The 22,371-nt window shown below is 41.6% G+C and overlaps 4 protein-coding genes across 14 annotated transcripts in view; 3 read left to right on the forward strand and 1 right to left on the reverse strand.

Moving 5' to 3' along the window:
- The window catches only part of SYTL2 (synaptotagmin like 2), a 53,582-nt gene extending 47,958 nt beyond the window's left edge, over window positions 1–5,624 (forward strand). For all 4 annotated transcript variants that reach the window (XM_053970288.1, XM_053970291.1, XM_053970290.1 and 1 more), the window contains 6 exons: window positions 296–398; window positions 821–991; window positions 1,341–1,419; window positions 2,530–2,629; window positions 3,402–3,607; window positions 4,597–5,624. In XM_053970288.1, coding sequence (XP_053826263.1) covers window positions 296–398; window positions 821–991; window positions 1,341–1,419; window positions 2,530–2,629; window positions 3,402–3,607; window positions 4,597–4,742 — 805 coding nt within the window. In that variant the 3' untranslated portion in view covers window positions 4,743–5,624. The remainder of the gene's footprint in view (window positions 1–295; window positions 399–820; window positions 992–1,340; window positions 1,420–2,529; window positions 2,630–3,401; window positions 3,608–4,596) is intronic.
- CCDC89 (coiled-coil domain containing 89) lies at window positions 4,714–10,716 on the forward strand. Its single transcript, XM_053970293.1, is given in 4 exon segments — window positions 4,714–4,743; window positions 8,981–9,029; window positions 9,461–10,175; window positions 10,177–10,716. Coding segments are annotated over 2 exon segments (1,056 nt in total). The 5' UTR covers window positions 4,714–4,743; window positions 8,981–9,029; window positions 9,461–9,467; the 3' UTR covers window positions 10,525–10,716.
- A 2,761-nt stretch (window positions 10,717–13,477) lies between these two features.
- On the forward strand, window positions 13,478–16,931 carry CREBZF (CREB/ATF bZIP transcription factor). Of its 2 annotated transcripts, none has more exons than XM_053971331.1 (3): window positions 13,478–14,453; window positions 15,111–15,188; window positions 16,544–16,931. In XM_053971331.1, exons 1-2 carry the CDS (start codon window positions 13,531–13,533, stop codon window positions 15,157–15,159), a joined length of 972 nt encoding a protein of 323 aa, XP_053827306.1. In that variant the 5' UTR covers window positions 13,478–13,530; the 3' UTR covers window positions 15,160–15,188; window positions 16,544–16,931. The 2 variants fall into 2 exon arrangements, with proteins under 2 accessions (XP_053827306.1, XP_053827307.1); XM_053971332.1 differs by having other exon boundaries at window positions 13,478–14,535; window positions 16,544–16,555.
- A 4,835-nt stretch (window positions 16,932–21,766) lies between these two features.
- The window catches only part of LOC128804117 (transmembrane protein 126A-like), a 45,020-nt gene continuing 44,415 nt past the window's right edge, over window positions 21,767–22,371 (reverse strand). For all 7 annotated transcript variants that reach the window (XM_053971601.1, XM_053971600.1, XM_053971606.1 and 4 more), the window contains one exon: window positions 21,767–22,028. In XM_053971601.1, the coding sequence (XP_053827576.1) occupies window positions 21,824–22,028 (205 nt within the window). In that variant the 3' untranslated portion in view covers window positions 21,767–21,823. The remainder of the gene's footprint in view (window positions 22,029–22,371) is intronic.

Here is a 22,371-nt window from a genome sequence, read left to right on the forward strand (position 1 = left end):
AAATATAATATTTGGGCCTCCTACAGTTACATGTTCTGTATTTTTATGTGCTGAGGAGACATTTCAACAGATTTTCTCCTGGAGAAGGATATTATGAGAAAGTGATGATGTTATACTTCACCACTGCTATTCTAATTCTTAAACATACAAGCTGAATAAAGTAATGTCTACTCAAGTGGATTTCTTTTTCTTTGTAAGAAAATATTTGTCTTTTGGAAGATGAAGTTGGAGTTGGAGAGGATTTTTTGGGGTTTTCATGTTTTTTTTAACTCTTCTAACCTTGTCTAAATTTTAGGTATGTAAAGACCTACCTGCTTCCAGAGAAATACAGACTGGGCAAACGGAAGACATCTATCAAAAAGAAAACTTTTAATCCAGTCTATAATGAAATACTGCGGGTATTTATCAAACTATTATTAGATATAATATACTATATGTGTGATGTGTGAGGAACCTCAGCTTTTGGGCACGTTGCACTCAAAAGGGACATTTGCATGAGAGGGATTACTCTGTAGAGCTGTCCCTGTGCTTCCATCGATAGGTTAACTCTGCAGTGGTCTCTGGATCCAGCATTGAGAACACTGGTGGTTTTATACTTCTTGTAAACAAACACGAGCCATGTATGAGCTTAAGATGATAGAAACAAAAATGAAATAGTTGGGGTTTTACTGTGATTTTTTTTTTCTTTCTGAAATGCAGAAGTGGGCATTTATGGATGTATAAACCCAGACAATTTTTTTCTAACCATATCACTTTCTAATGCAGCATTGGCAAAAATTGAGCTTGTTTTAATATTTTTTTTCTTACTTCTTCCTGGCAGTATAAAATTGAGAAGGAGCTCCTAAAGAATCAAAGTCTCAATATCTCTGTCTGGCACAATGATACCTTTGGTAGGAATAGCTTCCTTGGTGAAGTGGAGTTGGATTTAGGAGCTTGGGTGTGGAATGATCCATCCAGTAAGCAGATCAACTGGTTTCCTCTCAAGCCAAGGGTAGGTTGGCTGTTTTGCATTTTCTGCTGTGTAAGTGCAAAACCAAGTAATTATTTGGGCTTGGTTTTGTGTGTTCTGTGGGTTTTGTGCTGATTATAAACATAAATACTTATACACTGGTAAACAGAAACACAGTTCTGAGATGTCTTGTAGTCTAGCTAGCTATTACAGTAGGAGAAGCTTTCTCACAGTCTAAGGAATAGGAATTTCAAAGTATTGTCATATTACTGCAACAGAAATCTGAAGGCACTTGTTAACCAAATATAGAGTAAACCTTCTGAGCATATGGAGCAAGTGCAGCACCATTTTAATATCAGATGTTTGGTTTAATTTTTTTTTTTCATTTCAGACTTCAGCAATAACTCTTAATCTAGAAAACAGAGGGGAGATGAAACTAGCCCTCCAGTATGTCCCACATCCAATTGGAGGTAAGCATTGCTGCTTTGCTTGGGTTCTCAAGTCTTTGGTAGTTTTGTCCTTTTTTTTTTAATTAAAAAAAAAAATCAAACTATTATTAGATATAATATACTGTATGTGTGATGTGTGAGGAACCTCAGCTTTTGGGCACATTGCACTCAAAAGGGACATTCGCATGAGAGGGAGTACTCTGTAGAGCTGTCCCTGTGCTTCCATCGATAGGTTAACTCTGCAGTGGTCTCTGGATCCAGCATTGAGAACACTGGTGTTTTTTTTTTTTTAATTTTAAAAAAATTGTTTATTGTTTGTCATTCACTTCAGACAGCTTCTTTCAACATAAAAGTTTTCTGTTTTCTTCCTAGAGGATTAAGTCACTCTGATTGTGAATACAGTTAAGAACCCCAAAGACCATTTTGAGATCTTTTGTTGTTTTTAATGTTACTGATGAAGAAATTACCTCATTGTCATAATCCAAGATTTGTAATACAATATGTACGTGTAACAAAATTCTGTTTTCTCAATTTTAGAGATTATAAATCACCAGGCAGATGCTGCGATGTGCTAAGCAATGACAATACACTGAATTTCAAGCAATACTAGGTGTCGGAAGTAGCAGCAAGTATTTAGAAAGCAGAAATTTATAACAGTCTGATCAGTTTGGTTTAATCTTGTCTGGCAACAGATAGTAGACCAATCTGAGAGTGAAGCCAGGTCAGGTCTTTAATCCAGACAGACAGTCAGTGAGTAAGAACCAAATACATTAAGAGCATAAAAGAGCTTATTTGAAAGTACAAGCAACAATAAATGCTAACATCACATACACTGATGACAAGCTGATATGTTTATCTAGGATTCTTGGGAAGAGAAGACCAGTGGCATGTGTTTGCTTAGTTGTAACAGAAGAAAAGTCATTGTAGGAATGCAGACATTATGTGATCTTGCAGTACTTTGATGGGATGAAGACTTCAACTTTCAGAGTACAGAGAGCAATGTTGAATTAAGTTGTGAGATAACAAGTCCAGGCTGAATATCACCTCTGCAAATGGGCAAGAACTGCTGCATCAGACAAAACACCTTTAAAAGGCATCTGCTTAAGCAGAAGTTTTGTTTTATTTTTACAGGAAAGAAGACTCTATCTACTGGCGAAGTCCACATCTGGGTGAAGGAATGCCATAACCTCCCTCTTCTGAGAGGCAATAGGCTCAACTCTTTTATTAAATGGTGAGAATTGTGGTTGAAGTCATCAAACATGGTGGCCTAATAATGCTACCATTGTGCTGTCTAATTGTATCTTCTTTTTCTACATTCATATTAGAAGAACACTGAATGGCTTTCTTTATTGTAGTGCAAATTGTCGTGCATAGTTTACAGCTTCCAGATGCTAAGTATGTACCACCAAGTAAAACTTACTGGGAGGGCTTTCTGTGTCATTATTGCACTTTGGTTTTGTCTCTCAGTCACTTGGTGGAAGGACTAGTCAAACTGTTCTGGCTGTTATTCACATTTAAGCAAAGCGTGGTTGTGCAAAACATGGTTTAGCTTAGCAAATTTTGGGAGGAGACAGAAGCGTGAAATAGTGTAATGGTGTGACTACATAGTTGGATTTCTTCCCCCTTCCTTTCCACATACAGACTAAAAATGTGAAGAGACAAGAATAGCAAGATGGTTGGGGAAATCTCTGGCAGCAGCAAAATGTTTCAGCATCAGTGATAACACAGCAAATAAACTCACTTGTGCCTCTTCCCCACCTTGGAAAGACTTGTCTTTCCATTCTCTGAAGCACAAGGGTGGATGCCTGCTGCCAGTATTTCCTGTAAGGGGCTGAGAATATGACCATTCACTCCATCTCTGTAAAGCACTGTATCTTCAGTCATATTTTAACATGTAAAACATTGTTAATCAGAAGCTTTTCCCTTTTCAGTATGTTTCAGTATGCACAGATTGCAGGCTGTGCTGTGCCAGTGCAAACTGACAGTGCTTTTTCTCTCTGAAGTACCATTCTTCCAGACACCAGCAGAAAAAGTCGCCAGAAAACAAGGACGGTTACAAAAACTACAAACCCGGTATTCAACCACACCATGGTCTATGATGGATTTAGACCAGAAGATTTGAAAGAAGCCTGCATAGAACTCACAGTCTGGGATCACAACAAACTAGCGAACCACTTTCTGGGAGGCCTCCGGATAGGCCTTGGAACAGGTACTGGACAATCACCACATTAATATTTAATTTACAGAGTACTCTTTCCTTTATTTTTTTTTTTCCTTTTCTATTTCTTCTCTTCTCTTTCAGTCTTCTTTTCACTTGGACAGTTTCATTCAGTAATGTACCTATTCTTCAGAACAGATCCTGAAATGTAAAGAATAGTCATGTTAGGAGGGTGAGGATGACTGACAAGGAGAAATATTAGAAACAAACCTTTGTCTGGCCATACATTGTATCTGGTACTGTTTAAAGTACAAGATTATGGTATTCCTGCACCTGAAATCTGATAATGTCTTGCAAGCTTACTCATGCAAAAAAATAGTGTAAAAACAGCAGTGGGTGGAAATAAAAGGATGGATCAGGAATGCAGGATAAGATTGGAAGATACTGAATTGGGAAAATTATAAATGCAAACAAGTTTTTAGCATAAGGGCAATATAAGATGTGCAGATATAGCAACAGGAAATGCATACAATTCTATTTGTCCCTTTCATTCTGCTCTCTGATCTGAGGGGAGGATGTGTTTGGAGTCTTCTAAAGAAATGCAATGTACAAGCTACTTTTCATAAATCAATTTCTTGCATGGCTCACCAGAATAACCTAAATTACAAATTAGAATAATAAATCTTAATTTGAATTTTAGAGTACCCAAGGTTGCATTTCAGTACAAAATCAGTACCCTGTTTTATTATTAAACCTTCTCAGATGTATGGGCAATTGGCATCTTTTTCCTTTGGATTGTGACAAAAAGACCAAAGATAAAATGGAAAAAATCTGGACAAAGATGACAAAATTTGTATGAAACTGTTGTTAATTGTATTTGACATAATTGCTCAAGAGAAAAAATGTAGAACTGGATCTCCAAAGCACTAGGTCAGCTACCTGAGGAGGTGTAACAATTTTAGAGCAGGCAAATTTGATTGTCTGTGCTTAACTCTGCAGCAGATTAAGTAATTTTTCTCTTAAAACTGACATTTTTCTAGGCAAAAGCTATGGAACTACAGTAGATTGGATGGATTCTACTTCAGATGAAACTGCCCTTTGGGAGAAGATGATGAACTCTCCAAACACCTGGATAGAAGATATACTACCTCTCAGGATGCTTATGGTTGCAAAATTGACAAAATAAGGTGGATTTTTATTTGTTAGTGTCAAAAAGAAACCTTGAGAATTAAATTGAAAGCATGGGGGTGGAACTTGGAAGAGGAACACAGTAGTAGCTTTTTTGACAGTTTCTGCTCTGTTACTGTTCTGGTTTTGTGCTGTCAGATGTCACTTTGTATTTGAAACATCTGCTTGCAGATCATTATGTAAATTGTAGGGATTTTTTAAATTTCTTATTCACTGAAAACAACTTCAAGAAAGAAGGTGCTTACAGAACTCAGTATTAGAGGTAGCTGTGATATCTGGATGATTGTGTTGTCTAACTGAAGCATTGCTGATCCCTTAAATGATCCAAATAACCAGCAGAAATACAAGAGCAAGGTCAGCTGTTTCTGTACATTGCTTGGATTGCTCATGAAGTCTTACTGATAAGACAGCAACATTAGTGTTAATGCTGATTGGTATGTATTTGTATCCTCATTATGCCATGTTAGATCTCACCAGCATGGAATATGGGCATGAAGAATTTTGGTTTTTGAAAGTTCCTCTAGTTGTAATTGTACATTTCTAGGACATGAAAGTTACTTCCCTGATGAAAGAAGTGTGGCATGGAGTGGTACTGTTGATGTCCTATTCTACAAGGTGCAGAGGACTTAGTTCCAATGTACTGTAAAAAATCAGGCTTATAAAAGGTTTGCTTTATATATGTGTTGATCATCTTGCTAGCATACAATACTTAGTCTTAAGTGCTGAAGATGAGAAGGTGAAATGTTTTTTATTCCGGTGCTACTCAAAAGAATCTAAATGTGCTGATTTTAGTGATGACAAGGATGTTGGGTATTTATTCTCCAAAGTGCACTTGTTTGTACCTGTATCCATTAGCCTGGGTTTTTTTTTTTTTTTTTTTGCAAGAAGTGAACTTACCTGTGCTTCAGCGCCACCATTGGGACACTGCGAGGCCTGTGGTGGGCTTTGCTTAGTTTTGAGGCATAGGAAATAAGACTGGAGTTTTTATCTTGTAGAAATGCATGCTACTAGTAGATAAATACATAAAATACAATATATATTCCTTTTGTTTTCTTTTTTTTTAATAAATGCAGCCTACTTAAACTAAATAAGAATTCAGTTTTTATTAAATGCCAGTGGTTTATGTTAGCCATTCAGCATGCAATATAAGAAAATGCAGACAGAAAACATTTTTGAAAATAAATGCAGTTATTTACTCCAGCTAAGTCTAAAAGCTGGTGCAATCTTTCACTTCAGTTAGAGAAGAGGGGAGAAGTGAGCTCTTCACAGCTCTAATACAATTGCTTGATTTAATAATAGAAATTTAAGTGCTGCTTGCTATTTATTATACACTATGAATGGAAAAAAAGGAAAGATGCTCTTCAGTCTTCCAGGGAACCCACTTTCTCTCTCAGCCAGACAGTCTGTGGAGTTTAAAAATGTCAAAAGCAGTTTGCCAATCTTTGATGTCTTCCTGCTTCAGGTGTTTTGTATGAGATTGTTAACTGCTACAGCTTCCACTCTGCCAGACATATACAAAACACTTTCTGACTAGGGAACACATGCACATGACACTTCAGAACAATGTCTTTTGACCAAAATGGTACAGCTGCTCCTTTGATTCTACATTCTTGAAGAGTCACTCCAGAAAGGATGGTGATTCTAAAAAAGAAGAGGCACCTAATTTATTTGTATTTGTACCCTATATGAATAAATCTTTCATCTGAAAATGTAGGTTGCTGTGAAAATGACCTACAGTTTCACAGAATTAATGCTTCTGTTGCGGTTTTATCTCCTGTGAAGATCAAATACATTATGAAGTCAAATCAGCTTTAGGTTCTATTGTAGAGATGGGGTCTTAAGGCTCCACATTTGCAGGACTTGCCTGGGTCTTGCCTCCAAATTTGCAGGACCCTCAAAACCAGCAACTAACTCAAAATCAGAAGTCACTATTGGCTTAATAGTAGGCCACAAGTGTCATGTCTTCTATAGTAGGTCATGTGCTGTCTACTATACTCTACAAAATTTTTATACCTAAACTTCACCACTATCAAAATAAAATGTTTCTTTTGTGACAGTGACAATCTCTTTGTCTTCTGATCAAGTAGAAGACATTCTGGGTCTTGCTATTCTTTTAGCCCTCCTAGAGACTGACACAGAATTTTTCTGGTATCTCAAAAGACTCTGCCTATCACCTCACTAATAGACCAAACCTCAAATTTTGAAAAGCAACCTTAACATGAATGTAAGATTCACTTACACATTGCACTTGTAATTAACTAGTTTGATTAACTAATGACATTGGGGTACTATGTACTCATCTAGGTTAACCAAGAAACTGAGACAAGTAACCAAAATTGTCCCTTAAGTACAAACCTTCCTCCCCAGTTTTAAATACCTTTCTTTTCATTGTGTACAGAATCCCTAACTTCAATAGTATGATAATATGTTGATAGAGAAATGTGAGTTGGGAAGTTGATTAAGACAAAAAGTTTCAAGAAACTACTTACTTTGTTCTCAAGGCAAAGGGAAAGATTTTGGCCATCCATAACCAAAATTTTAAAGGTGCATAATTAGCTACTCATTAATGGGCAGTTTGATAAATTAATAGATATGCTTTGTCATAGAGGTGAACTGGAATTAAGAATCAAAGCAGCCACACTCCTAAAATATCTTTATGTATATTCATTCTTGTCTGGAGAAACACAACAGTTCATTCCTCTCTTCTCCTTCATGTTACAAGTTCATCTTTCTTTTAGCCCATGATTTTTTTTTTTTTATTTTAGCACATATGTGTGTATATGCATATATACACATGTGTATATCTTCTAAATTGCACTGTTTTCACTTGCTATAAACCAGGCTTCAAAGTCACAGCTCTCCTTTTGTGCTCTGTGTTCAGAAACCTCCCATCGCTGCAAGTAAGGCTGCAAATCTGAGCTAGTGCAGCAACTCCCATTGCTTTGGTTTCACCCATTTTGAAACACATCCTGTGCCCTCCTTCTCTTGTGTGCTTCATGTCTGTTACCCACAGCACTCTCTTCTTTCTCCCTAGTATCCCTTTCCAGAGGATTCAGCAAAACCTGCACTGACTTTTTCTTCCAGTAGCATTTATTTTTCCCTTCCCTAGCCTGTCTGCTAGATTTTTATTAGCTGCTAAATAAAGTTGCGAGTTGGTCAGGGCAAGGTCTGTCTTTACTTTCCATGGACCTTCAGTGTGTTCTGAGGTCAGAGCCTGCTATTCTGATTCTGGCATGTGCAGGGTGTAAGCTGAGAATGAGGAGTTCTTCAAGCTTGCGGAAATTCTCTTTCCTTTTCCAAATCTGGTGCTTTTGAGAGTGTCAGCAATGTTTGTTTGCTAAGAAACACTGCCAGCTCTTTCAGCCACCCTGGTGGGGCTGGCCTGGCTCCAAGCAGCCTGGATGACATCATGAGCTCTGGAGTGACTGGATTCAGCATCTTACCTCTATGGAAACAGTGTCTCACAATAAGAGAGACAATAAACAGACAGCAGGAAGAAAATACCTGGTGAGAAAATAGTTTTCTCTTCTTAAATCCTGCTCTTTGTTGTATTTCCACTATATGACCTAAACCTTTCAGTCCTTCCCCCTCTCCTCCATTATTTGCAAAGGATCCAAGGTACCAACAGCAGTGCCAGATGCAGGATGGTGGAGGCAGAGCTGGTGTCTGTACTGCAGTCACTACTACACAGATCTGAAATTCTTTGTGCTTCACAAGTGTTGTACATTATCTTTCATCCTTACTTTAAGCTGGCTCCTTCCAAATTCTATCTTTACCTCTAGTCAAAGCTCAGGAATTCACAAAAAAACCCTGATTTTCCATGTGCTGTTACAGGTCTGCATCCAAATGAAAAACTTGTAGATGAGTTGTAGGCTAATTTTTCAAATGTCTGGGTAACATGCTCTATGATTCAGCGCCAATAATCATTTTGGGGCATATGTAATAGAAATATTTTCCTTATTTTTACATAAAGAACCAGATTTTTAAAATTACACGTCTAAATTAATCCAGCACATCAGTGTGAAAACTCAGTTGAGGAACTGTTTCTCCAGGCACAGAGGATTTGTATCACAGAGCATTCACTAATTATTAACATTGTATAGATCTTGTACTTGATTCATAAATCTCTAAGCACAGGATAAGGCTATTCAGTTATTTTTAACAAGCAATGTACTATCATAGAAATCTTGTAAATCAATTAAAAGTTTGACGTAACCCTCCGTGTTTTATTTGCAGTTACAATACAGAGCTGCAGGAGAAAATAAAGGCAGAGGAAAAGGATTGCGTAAGGAATTATTTACAGCTTTATCACTTACAAGCTTTTTACCTAAATATAATAGTGGTTCTTGTAGCTACAACAGCAGTGCCTTGAGAAGGAATAATTAGCAAAGCTAGTAATCAGCAAATGAATAGGCTTGCATAAATACTAAGCCCACACTCTTTGCTTTTGCTCACAGAGTCTGGCATCCTTGAGTCTCAGTGGGCCTGACTATGAACCAGAGGAGGGGGAGGGCAGCAGGCCTGTGTGGTTGCTGGCTGATATTGGTTTTGGGAGGTCCTGTTCTCCCACATCAGCTCCTCTGGACTTCCAGAGAAACACCACCAGCTTATGGCAGCAGTGTTGGCCACACAACCACTGGGCACTGTTTAATTGTGCTCCATGTCACTAACAGAAGCAGCCACTATAAAATTTTATCTTGTCTTTGCATGAGACAGGTGTTCCATGGCTTATGAGACAGGAGCAGGAATTACTGACTCCGCAGGTGATCCAGAGACAGGCAAAGAAGTGGAAGATCTAACAAAAAGCTTGGAGGAACTCAGTGAGAGCTCTAAGGAGCAGAGTGAGGAGGTGCTGCTGCTTTCACACCTAGAACAGTATCATCATCTTGTCTCTATACTGAAGAAGAAAGTGGATGACACACATAAACACTGCAGAGACCTGGAGCAGCTCAACATGGAGCTGGAGAGACTGAGGGGAGAGGATGCTGTGAAAATTAAAACCCAGACCCAGCGTATTCAGTATTTGGAGGGGTGCTTCATGGATCAGTTCAAAAACCATGAAAAGATGATACAGTTCAAAAATGAACACAAAAACCAGCACATGCAGCTGTGGGAGGAGAGCAAGTGCCTACGGCAGGACAGGGAAGCACTCTTCAGCCAGGCTGTGAGGGAGAAGGAAGCTAAAGTGCTCTGGCTGGCAGCCCAGGCCAGGAAGCTCTCACAGCAGTTATCCTCCTTGCAGGAGAAATATGTTTATGAGAGTCACAGAGCCCAGGAGCGAGAGAAGGAGCTGCTGGAAGCTCAGAGCCAACAAGCAGATGCCTATGCCCAGGAAGTGGCTTCACTGAAGAAGCAGCTGCAGCTCCTACAGGAGAGGCACCAACAAGCTGCTGCAAGGGCCAAGCTGGCAGAGACTCAGCAGAGGGCTCTAGGGCAGTGAGCTGCAGGCCAAGCTGGAAAGGGCACATGAAGAGAAAGAGCAACTACTGAACCTGGCCATGGAGAGGAGCAAAGCTCTGCAAGATAAGGAGTGGGAGATTCAGAAGCTGGAGGAGAAGCTAGAGACCATGGAGGAAGCCATGCAGAGAGCAGGAAGGTGCCTCAAAAAAGAGGCAGCAGCAGTAGATCTGAAGGTTCAAGAGTTCCAAGGACAGCTAGTATGCAGCAAGCAGGTGTACAATGAACTCCTGCTGCAGTTCGATACTTACAGAAAACACAGTATGGATTTGCTGACTAAAGAGAGAGCTCTGAATGTCACACTCCATCACTTTGTTGCATAACTGCAGTTTTTTCTCTGTTCTCTTCTCAACAGGTGCCTCTGTGGTAACGCACCCCTGAATTTTGTTCCTCTCCATGGGACCATCCTCTGGTTTCTTTATACCGTCCGCACCAGCTAAAACCCTCCTCCAGTGACAGTTCTGTAGCCTTTTTGTCATTATGCCTTTATGAAAGTAAATCACTACACTCTTAAATCTGTACATGGATCATTGAACAAGTCAAACCTGTCACATGAATTACGAGGGTGGAAAACACAAAATATGAATTTGATTTATTTAGTGCTAACCTTTGCTGAATCATAGGTGGGGTTTTTTTGGGGTTTTTTTTTTTTTTTTTGGGTTTTTTTTTTTTTTTTTTTTGTTGAAACCACTTTATTATTCAAGATGACCAAAAGCTCTGAGGCTCCAAGAAAAAAATCCTACCTTGCAATATCTCTGCAATTCTCTAAATTCAGGAATTTAACAGGTAATCCACATACAACAACTGATTCTCAAGCAAATTACTGTTTATAGTTTTCCAGTAGTCTTACCGATTTCTGCAGTCATTTAAACCCTATTTAATGCCAGAGTAGTATTTATATCCCCATTCAGCTCAGAATAAATTGTCAAGTCTTTTGGGTGATTTCAATCTGTTCTTTGGAACAGGACGATGTTCTAGATGTTCCACCAGGGTTTTTTTTTTTCCCTGTTTTTAGCTTTTTCCTGCAGATAAATATTAGTGATACTCTTCCATTTTGTGTACATCTGGCAGCTTTTGACAATAAGAAAAATCTTTCCTGTCAGCAATGTGTGATCCAGAGACCTCCCACTCTCTCTTGCTGGTCTCCTAGGCAAGAAGGAAGTTTTTTGCTGCTGAATTTCACCTCCTGCTCTTTAAGTCTCCAACCAAAAAAACCCCCAAAACATCCACCATGAGGGGCCAAACAGCATCCTCCACCTGGGCTGTAGGCAGTCACCTTCAAAGTACCTCAAGTTCTATCCCACATGCCTGGGGATAACTCTAGAATTTAGGAATCAGACTGAGTATTTCTTGGTCCTCGGTATCGATAAGCCACAGCATGGTATCAGAGTTGGTATCTATTGAGGTCATTTACAGAAATGACTGGAAGCAGCAGGTCTGGAGGCCACTGACCAGCTTGTCTCAAGGACTGGCTGAACCAGATGTGGTTTCTGGCTCAGGTTTCCCAGGTTCCCTCTGGTACATATTCCCAGATGTGGATGACCCCATCCCTGGGAGCGTTCAATTTGAGGTTGATGGCACTCTGAGCAACCTGATATAGTGAAAGGTTTACCAGCTCAAGGCAGGGGAGGTGTAACTAGGTGATTTTTAGGGTCCCTTTCAACCCAAACCATTCTGTGATTCTGATTCTACATAAGCAGCAGCTGCTTGCAGCCTTTCTTCTGAACTTCTCTAGACTGCCCTTGAACCCACACAAAGCCAGGTGAGAAGTATTGCTCTACTACCTGCTGTGTCACGAACCACAGCATTTCTTCAGATCCTGGCTCCTACAAGTGTCATTCCACAGATGTTTTATGGACCACATTCTCCTACTTTTTAATCATACTTCCCTGCTCTGAGGTGCCCACCCCCACCACACATTTAGTTAATCTCAGTGCTGGCAGCTACAGTGTAAATGCCAACTGATTCACGTTACCCACTACACCCTCGGTCTGAGAGCTGGCTGCTCTGTTTGAATTAGTCCATAGGCAACGAGGAGTACCTGTATCCCTCTGGTCACTGCAAGAGACCCTGAAACCAGGTGCCTAAATACTCTAAATCTGGCCAGAGGACACCTGCTCTCTTGTGTGACAGAACAGCCCCAGAGGCCTCTGCCCCAGCCATGGGGTGTGGTGGGAAAGACCCCACATTCTGCCCTCTTCAGGAACATCCCCCTTCCCACCCTTTGGCAATGGTTATGTGTGAGAGACCTTTCCCCCTACTCCCTCACACGCAAATCCCTTGTCACTGCCCCCCATTCCCTCCTTCACAGCCTGTCACACACACCCCTCCTGCACACCCACATTTCCTACACACCTCTCATCGTTCAAACCACACACATCTCCCCTCACACCCCCAGTCTCCCATACCTGTCATCCTGCTGTCCACAAAAATCACATTTGTTACCTGGTGTGCAACAAGCCAGTAATTACACATGTGAGACATTAATTTATTTCAGAGTTGCAAAGCTTGGATGCTTGGTGGTATTCCACAAATCAAACACACTGATTATCAAAACTTTTTACTATTTATACATTTTAGCAAACAAGGGAATTGGTGTTACAAGCTAAAAGTTACCTAGTTCTCTTATTAATTAGTAGTCTATCAGTTAATGATTCTCTCTTGCTAATTAGTTTGCATGCTCAATCTTTCTTTTTTTTGGGGTCGGTGGTCCGTGAGTTGGTGGTTGTGATCTCCTGCTGCTGGAATTACCCAGTCGGAGCTGATTTAGCACAGTTGCTAAATTTGGTTTATTAGTTTATTCCTTATCGTGGGAGTTCTGCCAGATGTCCTTGTGTTCCGTAAATTCTGCATTCTTTGCGTTCACTATCAGCAGTACATCCTTCTTCCCAAGCTTTGTTAAGCTCCCCCTAGGTCTGAGGTCATTGAAACAAACACGTTGAGCCCTAAACCTTAACAAGGCAATTCTAGTGACAATTAATTTGTCCTTCTAACAGCTGGAGAGCCCTTAGATCTCGTTGGCTGCTCTCTGTTTCACGGATCTCTCTCTTCTCGTTGTTTAGGCTTGAAAATATACAAAGATCAAATGTCAACATCCTGTCTCAAGGAAATTTTCACATGTTCCACATTTGGTAAGACTTCTTCCCCCCCCCATTCCCAGACGCTGCTTTTCCGCGCGCGGGCGCAGTCGCGAGGTGCTTCCACCGCCTTCCCCCCCCCGCCGCTTCCCGACAGGCCCCGCGGCGGGAGCGCCGGGCCGCAGCCTCGCGCCGCCCGCTGCCCTCAGGCTCCGTCCCGGCCCGCCGGGCCCTTCTCCCGCCGCTCCCGCCATGCGCCACAGCCTCACGCAGCTGCTGGCGGCCTCGGCCGGCGGGGCCAGCCCCTCGGGCGCCGTCTGGCCGCTAACCGGAGCGGGACAGGCCCCGAGAGGGCGGGATGGCGGCGGGGAAGGGGACCCGGGGCCCGCGCGGCCCAAACCGCAGCCGCCGCCGCGGCGGGAGCCCCCGGGCGCCTCGGAGCCGAGGCGGCAGGAGAAGGAGGCCGAGGCGCCCGGCGGCCCGCTGGAGGTGTGGGAGCAAGAGGACTGGTTCCCGGGCCTGGAGCTGGGAGACCTGCTGGAGGCCGCCCGGCCGGACTGGGACCTAGACGCGGAGCTGAGCGACTGCTTTTGTGGGGACCCGGAGCCGCTGCCCGCGCCGGGCCAGGGCCCGCGGCCGGCGGCGCCCGGGCGGAGGAGCGGCGGGGCCGGGAGTCGGCTGAAGGCGGCGGCGGCGGCGCGGTTGAACCGGCTGAAGAAGAAGCAGTATGTGCTGGGGCTGGAGAGCCGCCTGCAGGGCCTGGCTGCCGAGAACCGGCAGCTGCGGGACCGCAACCGCGGCCTGAGCCGCCGCCTGCGAGAGCTGGAGCGGGAGAGCAGCTACCTGCGGGCTGTGCTGGCGAACCAGAGCGCGCTGGGGCAGCTCCTGAGCCGCCTGGCCGGGACCCGCGCCGGCGGGCTGCAGCTCAGCACCAGCCTCTTCAGGGACACGGGCAGCCCCCGCCACCAGCACCTCCAGCCCGCCGGCGAGAGCAGCGACCACGACTACGCCCTGCCCAGCTCCCGGCCCCGCGGGCTGGAGGAGGCGGCGGCGGTGACTGAGACGGAGGAGGAGTGGGCGGCCCCCGGCGGGATCTGCCTGCACGTGGACCGGGATCAGGTGTCGGTGGAGTTCTGCTCCATCTGTGCTAGGCGGGCAGCGGCCTCCTTCAAAATGTAGGGTCAAGTACCTGCTGCAAGTACTCGTGGGGTTCTCACCCGTAAGGGCCTCGCGTCGCGGCGGAGGAAGCAGGCGATGGTGCGGAGGAAAAGAATCCATACAGTGGTGATGGGGTGGTATTGGGGGAGATGCAAAGGAGGGGAACCTGGCGCTTACTTAAGTGGCCAGGGTAACAAAAATTCTCTCGAACGGTACGTTGGGAGCCAGACGGTGGCCTTGGTTTAAGGTCCTGTAAATCTGGCGTGTGGACGGTAGTGGTGTGAGCCTGTTTGGCGATGGGAGTCGCGCAGAGCTGTGTGCAGCAGTGCGACAGTGGTCGTGCAGACTGACGCGCGTGGTGCACACGCGGAGGTGCCGCCAGAGCCCGTTCGCAGCACTTGGGTGAAAAGATCATGCCGACTTGATGCATGAAGGTGTGCTCGGCTCCACTTCGCAGTAAAGATAATGCTGACTACCCGGTCTTGAGTCAGATAATGTCTAGCCTGCTTATCCTGAGGAGCCGAAAATGCTTGCTTAGAAAACCAAACAAAAACTCCATTATGACATCGTCACTGGACAGACTTAAGAAAATAGTAATGATCGGCAAAAGAAAGCATGCATATAAAATTGTACTGCATCTCAGTTATACATTACTATTAAAACCTCTCTGACAGTTTCTCTTTTAGGTGGTTGCCCTGCCAGGCTCCGTTGTGTAGGGGTTAAAGAACAGTCGTTTTCCACCTCGCAACCTGGTAAGGATCAATATATTCCCATAATGTGGTATCAGACAGCTTGCTTTGCTTATCCCAGTCTCTTTTAATGACTGGTTCAGAAAACTATTTTTCTGGTCCTTGGCATACTCTGCCAAAATGTTTCTAGCTCTGGATGATAATTTATAGTAAAGGCTACAATCACATCATTCTCATTAGCCATTTTCCTATTTTCATTTTTGAAACAACTACATTGGCTACATAGTAGCCAATACAGAAGCTACATTTTGAATTTTAAGAAACTGCTTATGCATTTGAAATAGAAATTTCCTATTAAACCAAGTATCTGATGAGCGGAAAAAGAAAAATATGCTAATAAGGGGGATGTGACATTTATAGCCTTTTATTACAGGAGACTGTCCCAAAAGTCTAAGTAAATTGCTTTTTGAATGAAAAAAAGAAAAGGAATTTGTGACCTGTTGGTTTAAAATGCTGTCTAGTGTTAGTGATGCACGGTACTATTCAAAAGCCCTTCTCTAGCTTGCTCTAAATCATGATGCAGAGTTTTACCTAATGAAACAGCCTGAGCACTGGTTAAATCACTGCAGAGGAATCCTCACATAGAGGAGTTGCTCTTGCATGGACCTCTAAGGAGAATTAGGTTTGAAGAATCAGTGCATCTAAGTAACTCATTACCTTCCCACAAGTAAATCTCTGTGCCCATGCACACTGAAATTCCAATGTTACTTCAGAGTAGCTTTAATTTTTAAAAATGTGCATGTATATGCAATGTATATGCATAACTCTACTGTAGAGTTCTTAATTTAGCCTCTTACAGTATCCAGAAATCTATAACCTGATATAATTAAGCACAGTTTGGAGATGAGCAAATATGTATCTTGAGGTTAATGATACGAAAAGTGCTCCATAATTGCTTCTGAGATAGGAGGGAAAATAGTTTGACAAAAAAATAGTGTGTGTTTTCTTGTAGTAGTCAGTGTTTCTCCCTATCACAAAAGATGAGCGGGTTCTTTTTTCAGTTGTATTAAAATGCTTAGGTTGTTTAAATGTATGTCAGTTGGGGGAAGAAGGATTGTGAAAATGATAATATGTAAAGTGAGGTTTCACAAAGAATACTTTCCTAAACCAGCTTCATTTATTAATTTTTTTTTTTAATTATGCTATTTAATACTTCTGAAGTCTTGTTTCTTAAAGCCTTAAATTTTGTGTTTAAGGCTAAGTAGGTGAAAGCATTTTCTCCCAGTCATTTGCTTTATTGGTGCTAGACTCTGTCACGTGTTCATCAGTTGAAAAGGAGTTTGATTTTTCTTTGTGAAACATCACTGTGTGATAAAATATATGTGTATTTAGCATCCTTGTTTTTCTTTATGCTAAAGTGGATTCAGCTGTGTTGGGGCAGAAGAGACGGGACCAGCTGCTGGCCACATTTCCTGCTTTATTTTAAAAGGTAGTATAAGAAATGAGAATAAAGAGGTAACAGGGCTTTTGCTGTATTTGGTTAAAAAAAAAAAAAAGAAGTTGAATGCTGGGATTATTTACTGTCATCCAAGATGTTTTTTTTTTAAAAGGCAATAGTCTGTCAAACAGGTTTTACTCCACTGTATGCAGAATTCCATCTGTTCAGGGGATATTGCCAGCACAAAAGAGACTTAGTGGGATATGTGTGACCTTACACCTCTGTGGTGGCATCAACAGGGCTGTTCAAAATTTCAGTCTTAACTTGGGTAACTCTGCTGTAACTGATGGGTTGTACCAGTGCACAGGAGTCAGGACCTGCACTGACTGATACGTAAAATGGAAATAATTTAGATTCAACCTAATCTCAACCTGCCTGGCTCAGACTTCATGAAAGTGATTTATTTTTCAGTTTAACGTGCTTGAGGAAAAGAGAAACACTAATGTAGCAAGCATGGGATGTTCCATTGGCATTTTTACAGTTACTTCAGTGTAGGAGTGTTTTTTAAGTTAAGTATGCATTCTTTCTTGTCGCATCACTGCTGAATGGCAGGGTCAGGGACAGTTCTTCTGGCCTCTGCTGAACCTGCACAATGCTCTGTCATGACACGACCTGTGGCTGTGTCTGAGAGCAGCTGATTTTCTGACATGCAAAATGATGTATTGTGGTACAAGAACAAGGTCAAGTCCCAAGAAAGTCAGTGGCTGCAGGCATTTCTAGTGCCTACTGAATCATATTTAAACCAAATAGAAGGGAGGAAGTTATTTGAAACTAACCAACTGTACTATCTGTATGGTGTATTATTAATGTAGCTTTTTGAAGTGAAAGCCTTGAAATGAATTAATACTTGAAAATATATTGTAAATGTTTCTTTGTAATTATGTGCCATTCAGATAAGAATACAATATCATAATAAAATCAGACTTGTTGATCTTTCAGTTTATGGGCTCAAATGTTTTTTCATATTTTCATGAATGCTTCATTCATTAAACAAAGTGGTAAAATGGAAAGGGGAAAATGTTGTTGCTGCTATCTCTGGGTCATCAACTGGAAAACAAGATGTAATGGATCAGGGTATGCAGGAGAAATGTTCTTGCTCTTCTGTCTTTAAAGGTAATTCTGTGGTGAGGACAACACAAAGGTGTTACTCCTTGAACTGCAGATAGAGCTGTACTTCTGAGAATCACCACTTCTTGTATTTCATAGTTCTTAATTTTTTTATTAATATGGATATATTTGATCAATATACCATGGAGGAGTAAAATGCTTACATAAACCCTTCTATGGTTTATTAGCATCTTCCTCCTTTTTGTTTTATTTTTAGGCTCTGAAGTTTCACGACTGGTTAATTATGTGCTGTTGAATCACACTCTTTGATCAAATTGCTATTTCCACACTAAACACCGGAGTGAATGTTAAAAACAAAAGGTTTGATAGTGCTGGAAGGACAGAACATTTTCATGGCTCCGGACTGGGCCATGTACTGTATGTTCAAATTCCTGTTCATCTTTATTTGTAGAGGACAGTTTAAAATAGTGCACTGGCTCTCCAGCATGAGGGGATTCTAGTGAAAGTGGTCTGCAGCTTGATAAAAAGGTGCATTTCACAAAAAATACTGCATAAAAATGTAAAAGCATACTGGCATGCTCTGCCTTTTTGGCCTCTAGCTGTAGAAAATATCCTGTTCAGCACTGAAACGTGTTTGGTAAATTGTATGTACCACAGAACCAAGTGCTGCCAGTGTTCAGCTGCACAGCTATGCTACCTGCATTTACCTTTTATTTTTTTCTCAACAGAGCCACTTGAAGACTATTTAGTGTCTAAATAAGAAACAATTTCATGCTCAGTTCTCCTTTAGTCCGTTGGAGTTTGATCCTGGTGCTGTGACTCTTGGTAGTGTTCTAAATTAACTTCTGTTTCCTCTGAAGAGCTTTGCAGCATCTGGGGGTTAAAAACAAATTGGTGCTTCTATAATCTGTAGCTGCCTGGAGAGATGATATCAAAGGAAATACGGGGAGCCATGTTCCAGCATTTCCAGATAATCAGATTTCTCATGCCATTTGTCAAAATTGTAATCAGTTTTCCCTATGAAACACAGGAGTCTTTGGCAAAATCCAAAGGCCTTTTGTACGTTTACTGATTTTGAAAATGCTATGTTTTCTAGAGTTTGTAGTTAAGGAGGTTTTCTGCTGGAATCAGCAGTATTCTGGTTATAGGGCTGTATTATTCACTATTAGTTACACTGTAAAATGTCCGAAGGATATGTTAGGTATGGGAGCTGTTCAAATGGACTCTTTTTAAAGAACACTCTGTGCAAAAATTGCACATTACCAGCTGCTGATTCTACATTTTTCCACCCAGTTTAAGTGGGATATGCAGATGCGGAGAAATAACTCTGCCTGTGCTCATTAGCAGGAGGATGCCAAGGGCAGGACTTGCACACGTACCAGGAGGATTTGCAGAAGTAGAATACATTGTGATGTTGAGACAGCATTTAGAATGGTTCATCTACAAGAAAAAAGTGGAGCTTTATTAGTATTTCTGTTGGCTCTTATCTGTAACTGTTCTTGGCCTTCTTTTGGCCATGGTTCAGACTTGGAGTAGCCTGACATCCCTTCTCTGGGATAAGCAGCCTGTGCCTGTCTTGTTTCTACTACAATGTGGAAGAAAGGATCCGACTAACACCTGTTCTCACTCAGTGTTTGTAGGCAGTTTATTACAGTTGTCAGAGGCCAAGGACTGGTTCTTGGGGATTGCAGGAGGTAGGTCGTACCCTGTGTATGAAACAGGGAAGGGAAGAACATTCCCAGATTCCTGTGTAGGCACTCCTCCACATGCATGCATGCCAGAACTGGGATAGTATCTTGGTGTCCTGTGGAATTCTGAAACAACTTCAGACTTTATTGGTTGACTTCTGAGAACACTTCTTCCCCTCAATAGTTTGAGAAGTACAGAAGGTGTAACTGAAGTTTCCTTGTTCACAAACACACCACCTTTCTAGTCTCAGGAGTGTTCAGCTGACCTTTGATGTGACTAGTGCTGAACATGTAAAGTACATGCCTGCAATTTGTGTGTTTATCAGTCATGCTGAAAACAACTATCAGTCCTTGCAACTTACTAAAATGTTGAGGAATATAACTTTTTAATATACAATCTCCACCTTTCACTTTAAGAAAAGAGCATCTAAAAGGATGTGGTTTGTCCAGGTCAGACCACCAAACATCAGAACATGCATTTTGATGACTGAGGATAATTATCGCTTCAATTTATACCAAAATGAAAGTAGTATGTGGAAAGGAAGATCCTTTTGATTCTCACCCTTTAATACGCACTGGGATCTGTTTAAAGTATTTTAACTATATAATGTTAAACACTTGCAATAATCACTGAGCCAGTCATTATCATTCTTCAAGACACTGTTGCACAGTAACATCTTTATTTTATGTTTTTATTATCACAGGTAAGTGGTTCTGTTGGTTAAAGTCTGATGGCTTCCAGAGATATGACAATTCACTGTCATGTAAAATACTTGGTCCATGGGAATCTCCAGTCGGGGTGATTAAGGTAAGGCCAAGCTGTCTGGGTGCAGACCAGGATGGGAACACCCACGTGACACAGCAACACTTTGAATCAAGGAAAAACTAAATGATTTCTACAAAGAACAACATGGAGTCTGTGTTGCTGCTTACCTGTACAAATCAGGCTGCTGCTCTTGGGTATAGATAAAGAATGTGTCATATTCCTGCTGTAATGACCCATTTTTAAAGAAAAGGTAGATAAAGATGATGAAACTCCTTCAATATATTTTCATCAGCATTAAAGCCTAAATTTTAACCCCTTTCAATTAAAGGTCTCAATGCTGAATTCTTAATTCTCATTAATAAATATTTTCATGTGCATGGAATAAATATGTCCATGTGCATCTCAGGGGATGCTAGAATTTTACTGAAGTGACTGTTGACCAGTAGCTGTAGAGCTTTTACAGTTACAGAATCACTTAGGTTTGGAACAGACCCCCAGGATCATTGAGTCCAACCTTTCACTCATCACCAGCTCCTCGACCAGACCATAGCGCCAATTGCCACATCCAGTGATTTTTTTGAACACCTCCAGGATGGTGACTCCTGCCACCTCCTGGGCAGTCTATTCCAATGCTTAATAAGCCCTTCTGCAACGAAATTCCTCCAACCTGAAACTCCCCTAGCACCATTTGAGGCCGTTTCTTCTTGTTCTGTCACTTGTCTGGGAAAAGCCAGCCCCTACCTACGGTGAGTTAAGACAATACATCAGATTGAGAGTATTGCTTCTGTAGAAGAATTCCTGATTTAGCTCTCAGACTGCAGAATACACCTCATGCAGTAGGAGAGCTGCAATTTATATTGCTCTAGAACACACAGCCACCAATGTGAAGACACACCTGACTCATAAAGGCATTACTCTGGACCACTGATCTGAGACATAGCTGAGATATCCCAGTAATGGCACCAGCCCTCAAAGGCCTCTCGACACAGCCTCATCCTTGGAAAAGACTTAATTTCAAGGCAAAATGGTTACAAGGCCAAAGGCTGTTTTTCTGATATGCTGGAAAGCCTGACAAGACTATGACTGCTGATTGCTCTGTGATAAAAGTGTTCTCTACAGTGTGACCCATCTAATGGTGTAGAAGGGGTAATCTCATGACAGAAGTTTTGTGCTAGCAGAATGGAGAAAAATACTCAGATTTTGAGTAGATGCCTAGTAAAACCTTGCCTTGATCCTCCCCCTTTTGGTTTTTTTTTTTTTTGGTTTTTTTTTTTTGTTTTGTTTTTTTTTTTTTTTTTTTTTTGTTTGTTTGTTTTTTTGGGATTTTGTGTGTGTGGTTTTTTTTAAAATCAAATCTGTATGGTTTGCATTATGAAGGAAAAAACCTCTTTTTCAAGAATAGTCATGTTTTACAGCTTCTGAAAATTGTAGCATTACCTTAGAACCAAACATTAAGCAGGCACTATAAGTGCTTTCTTGCCTTCCATTTCCAAAACAATCCTGTTATTCAGGTGTATACACTACACTGGGTATAATGGAAAGTTTAACCTGCATTTAAGTTCAAAACTTAAAAAAAAGCCAGTGCAGAGACTGTTTTTGTATTAAAAAGACACAGCAACACTTCTTTTTCTTGTTTATTATGGTTACTTATCCAAGGCAATTGAGAAGTTGCTTTACTTCATTCAGGTAGCTCTTCAGGATCCCTGCTACTGTTCATCTGCAGCAGCATTTTGATATATATTCCATGCTGTTTAGTGGCAAGATATAATCCAGTCAGAGCTTGTACCAGTATACCCACACTCATCTTTCTAAAGACAGGCTGAGAAGTTGTGAGCCAGTAGCGTAACAGATTTTCTTTCCCTGGCAAGGGAGCTGACATATACCTAAACAACAGAAACAGTGGTAGAAACTTTTTTTTTCCATGCAAGTGACAAGATTTAACATAAATATTTATGTAGATAGTAATTTTATCTTCCTTCTCCTATGTTAAATACACCTGGTGGTACTGAGCTCTCTGCATAAATGCTTTAAACCATCCTGCATGCCTTGTGTCTCACCAAGCCTCACCCTGCCCTTGCTGTGCTCTGAACTACACAGAATGACACCTGTCAGGGACTTTGGCTGCTGGGCACTGCCCAGGGTCAGTGAGGTCTCTTGGCTGTCCAGCCAACTTCAGTGGTGGTAGGATGACAGCACACACCCAGGCACACCCTGGGAGACTAAGAA

Source organism: Vidua macroura, chromosome 2 (assembly GCF_024509145.1).
Source record: "Vidua macroura isolate BioBank_ID:100142 chromosome 2, ASM2450914v1, whole genome shotgun sequence".
Taxonomy (NCBI): domain Eukaryota; kingdom Metazoa; phylum Chordata; class Aves; order Passeriformes; family Viduidae; genus Vidua; species Vidua macroura.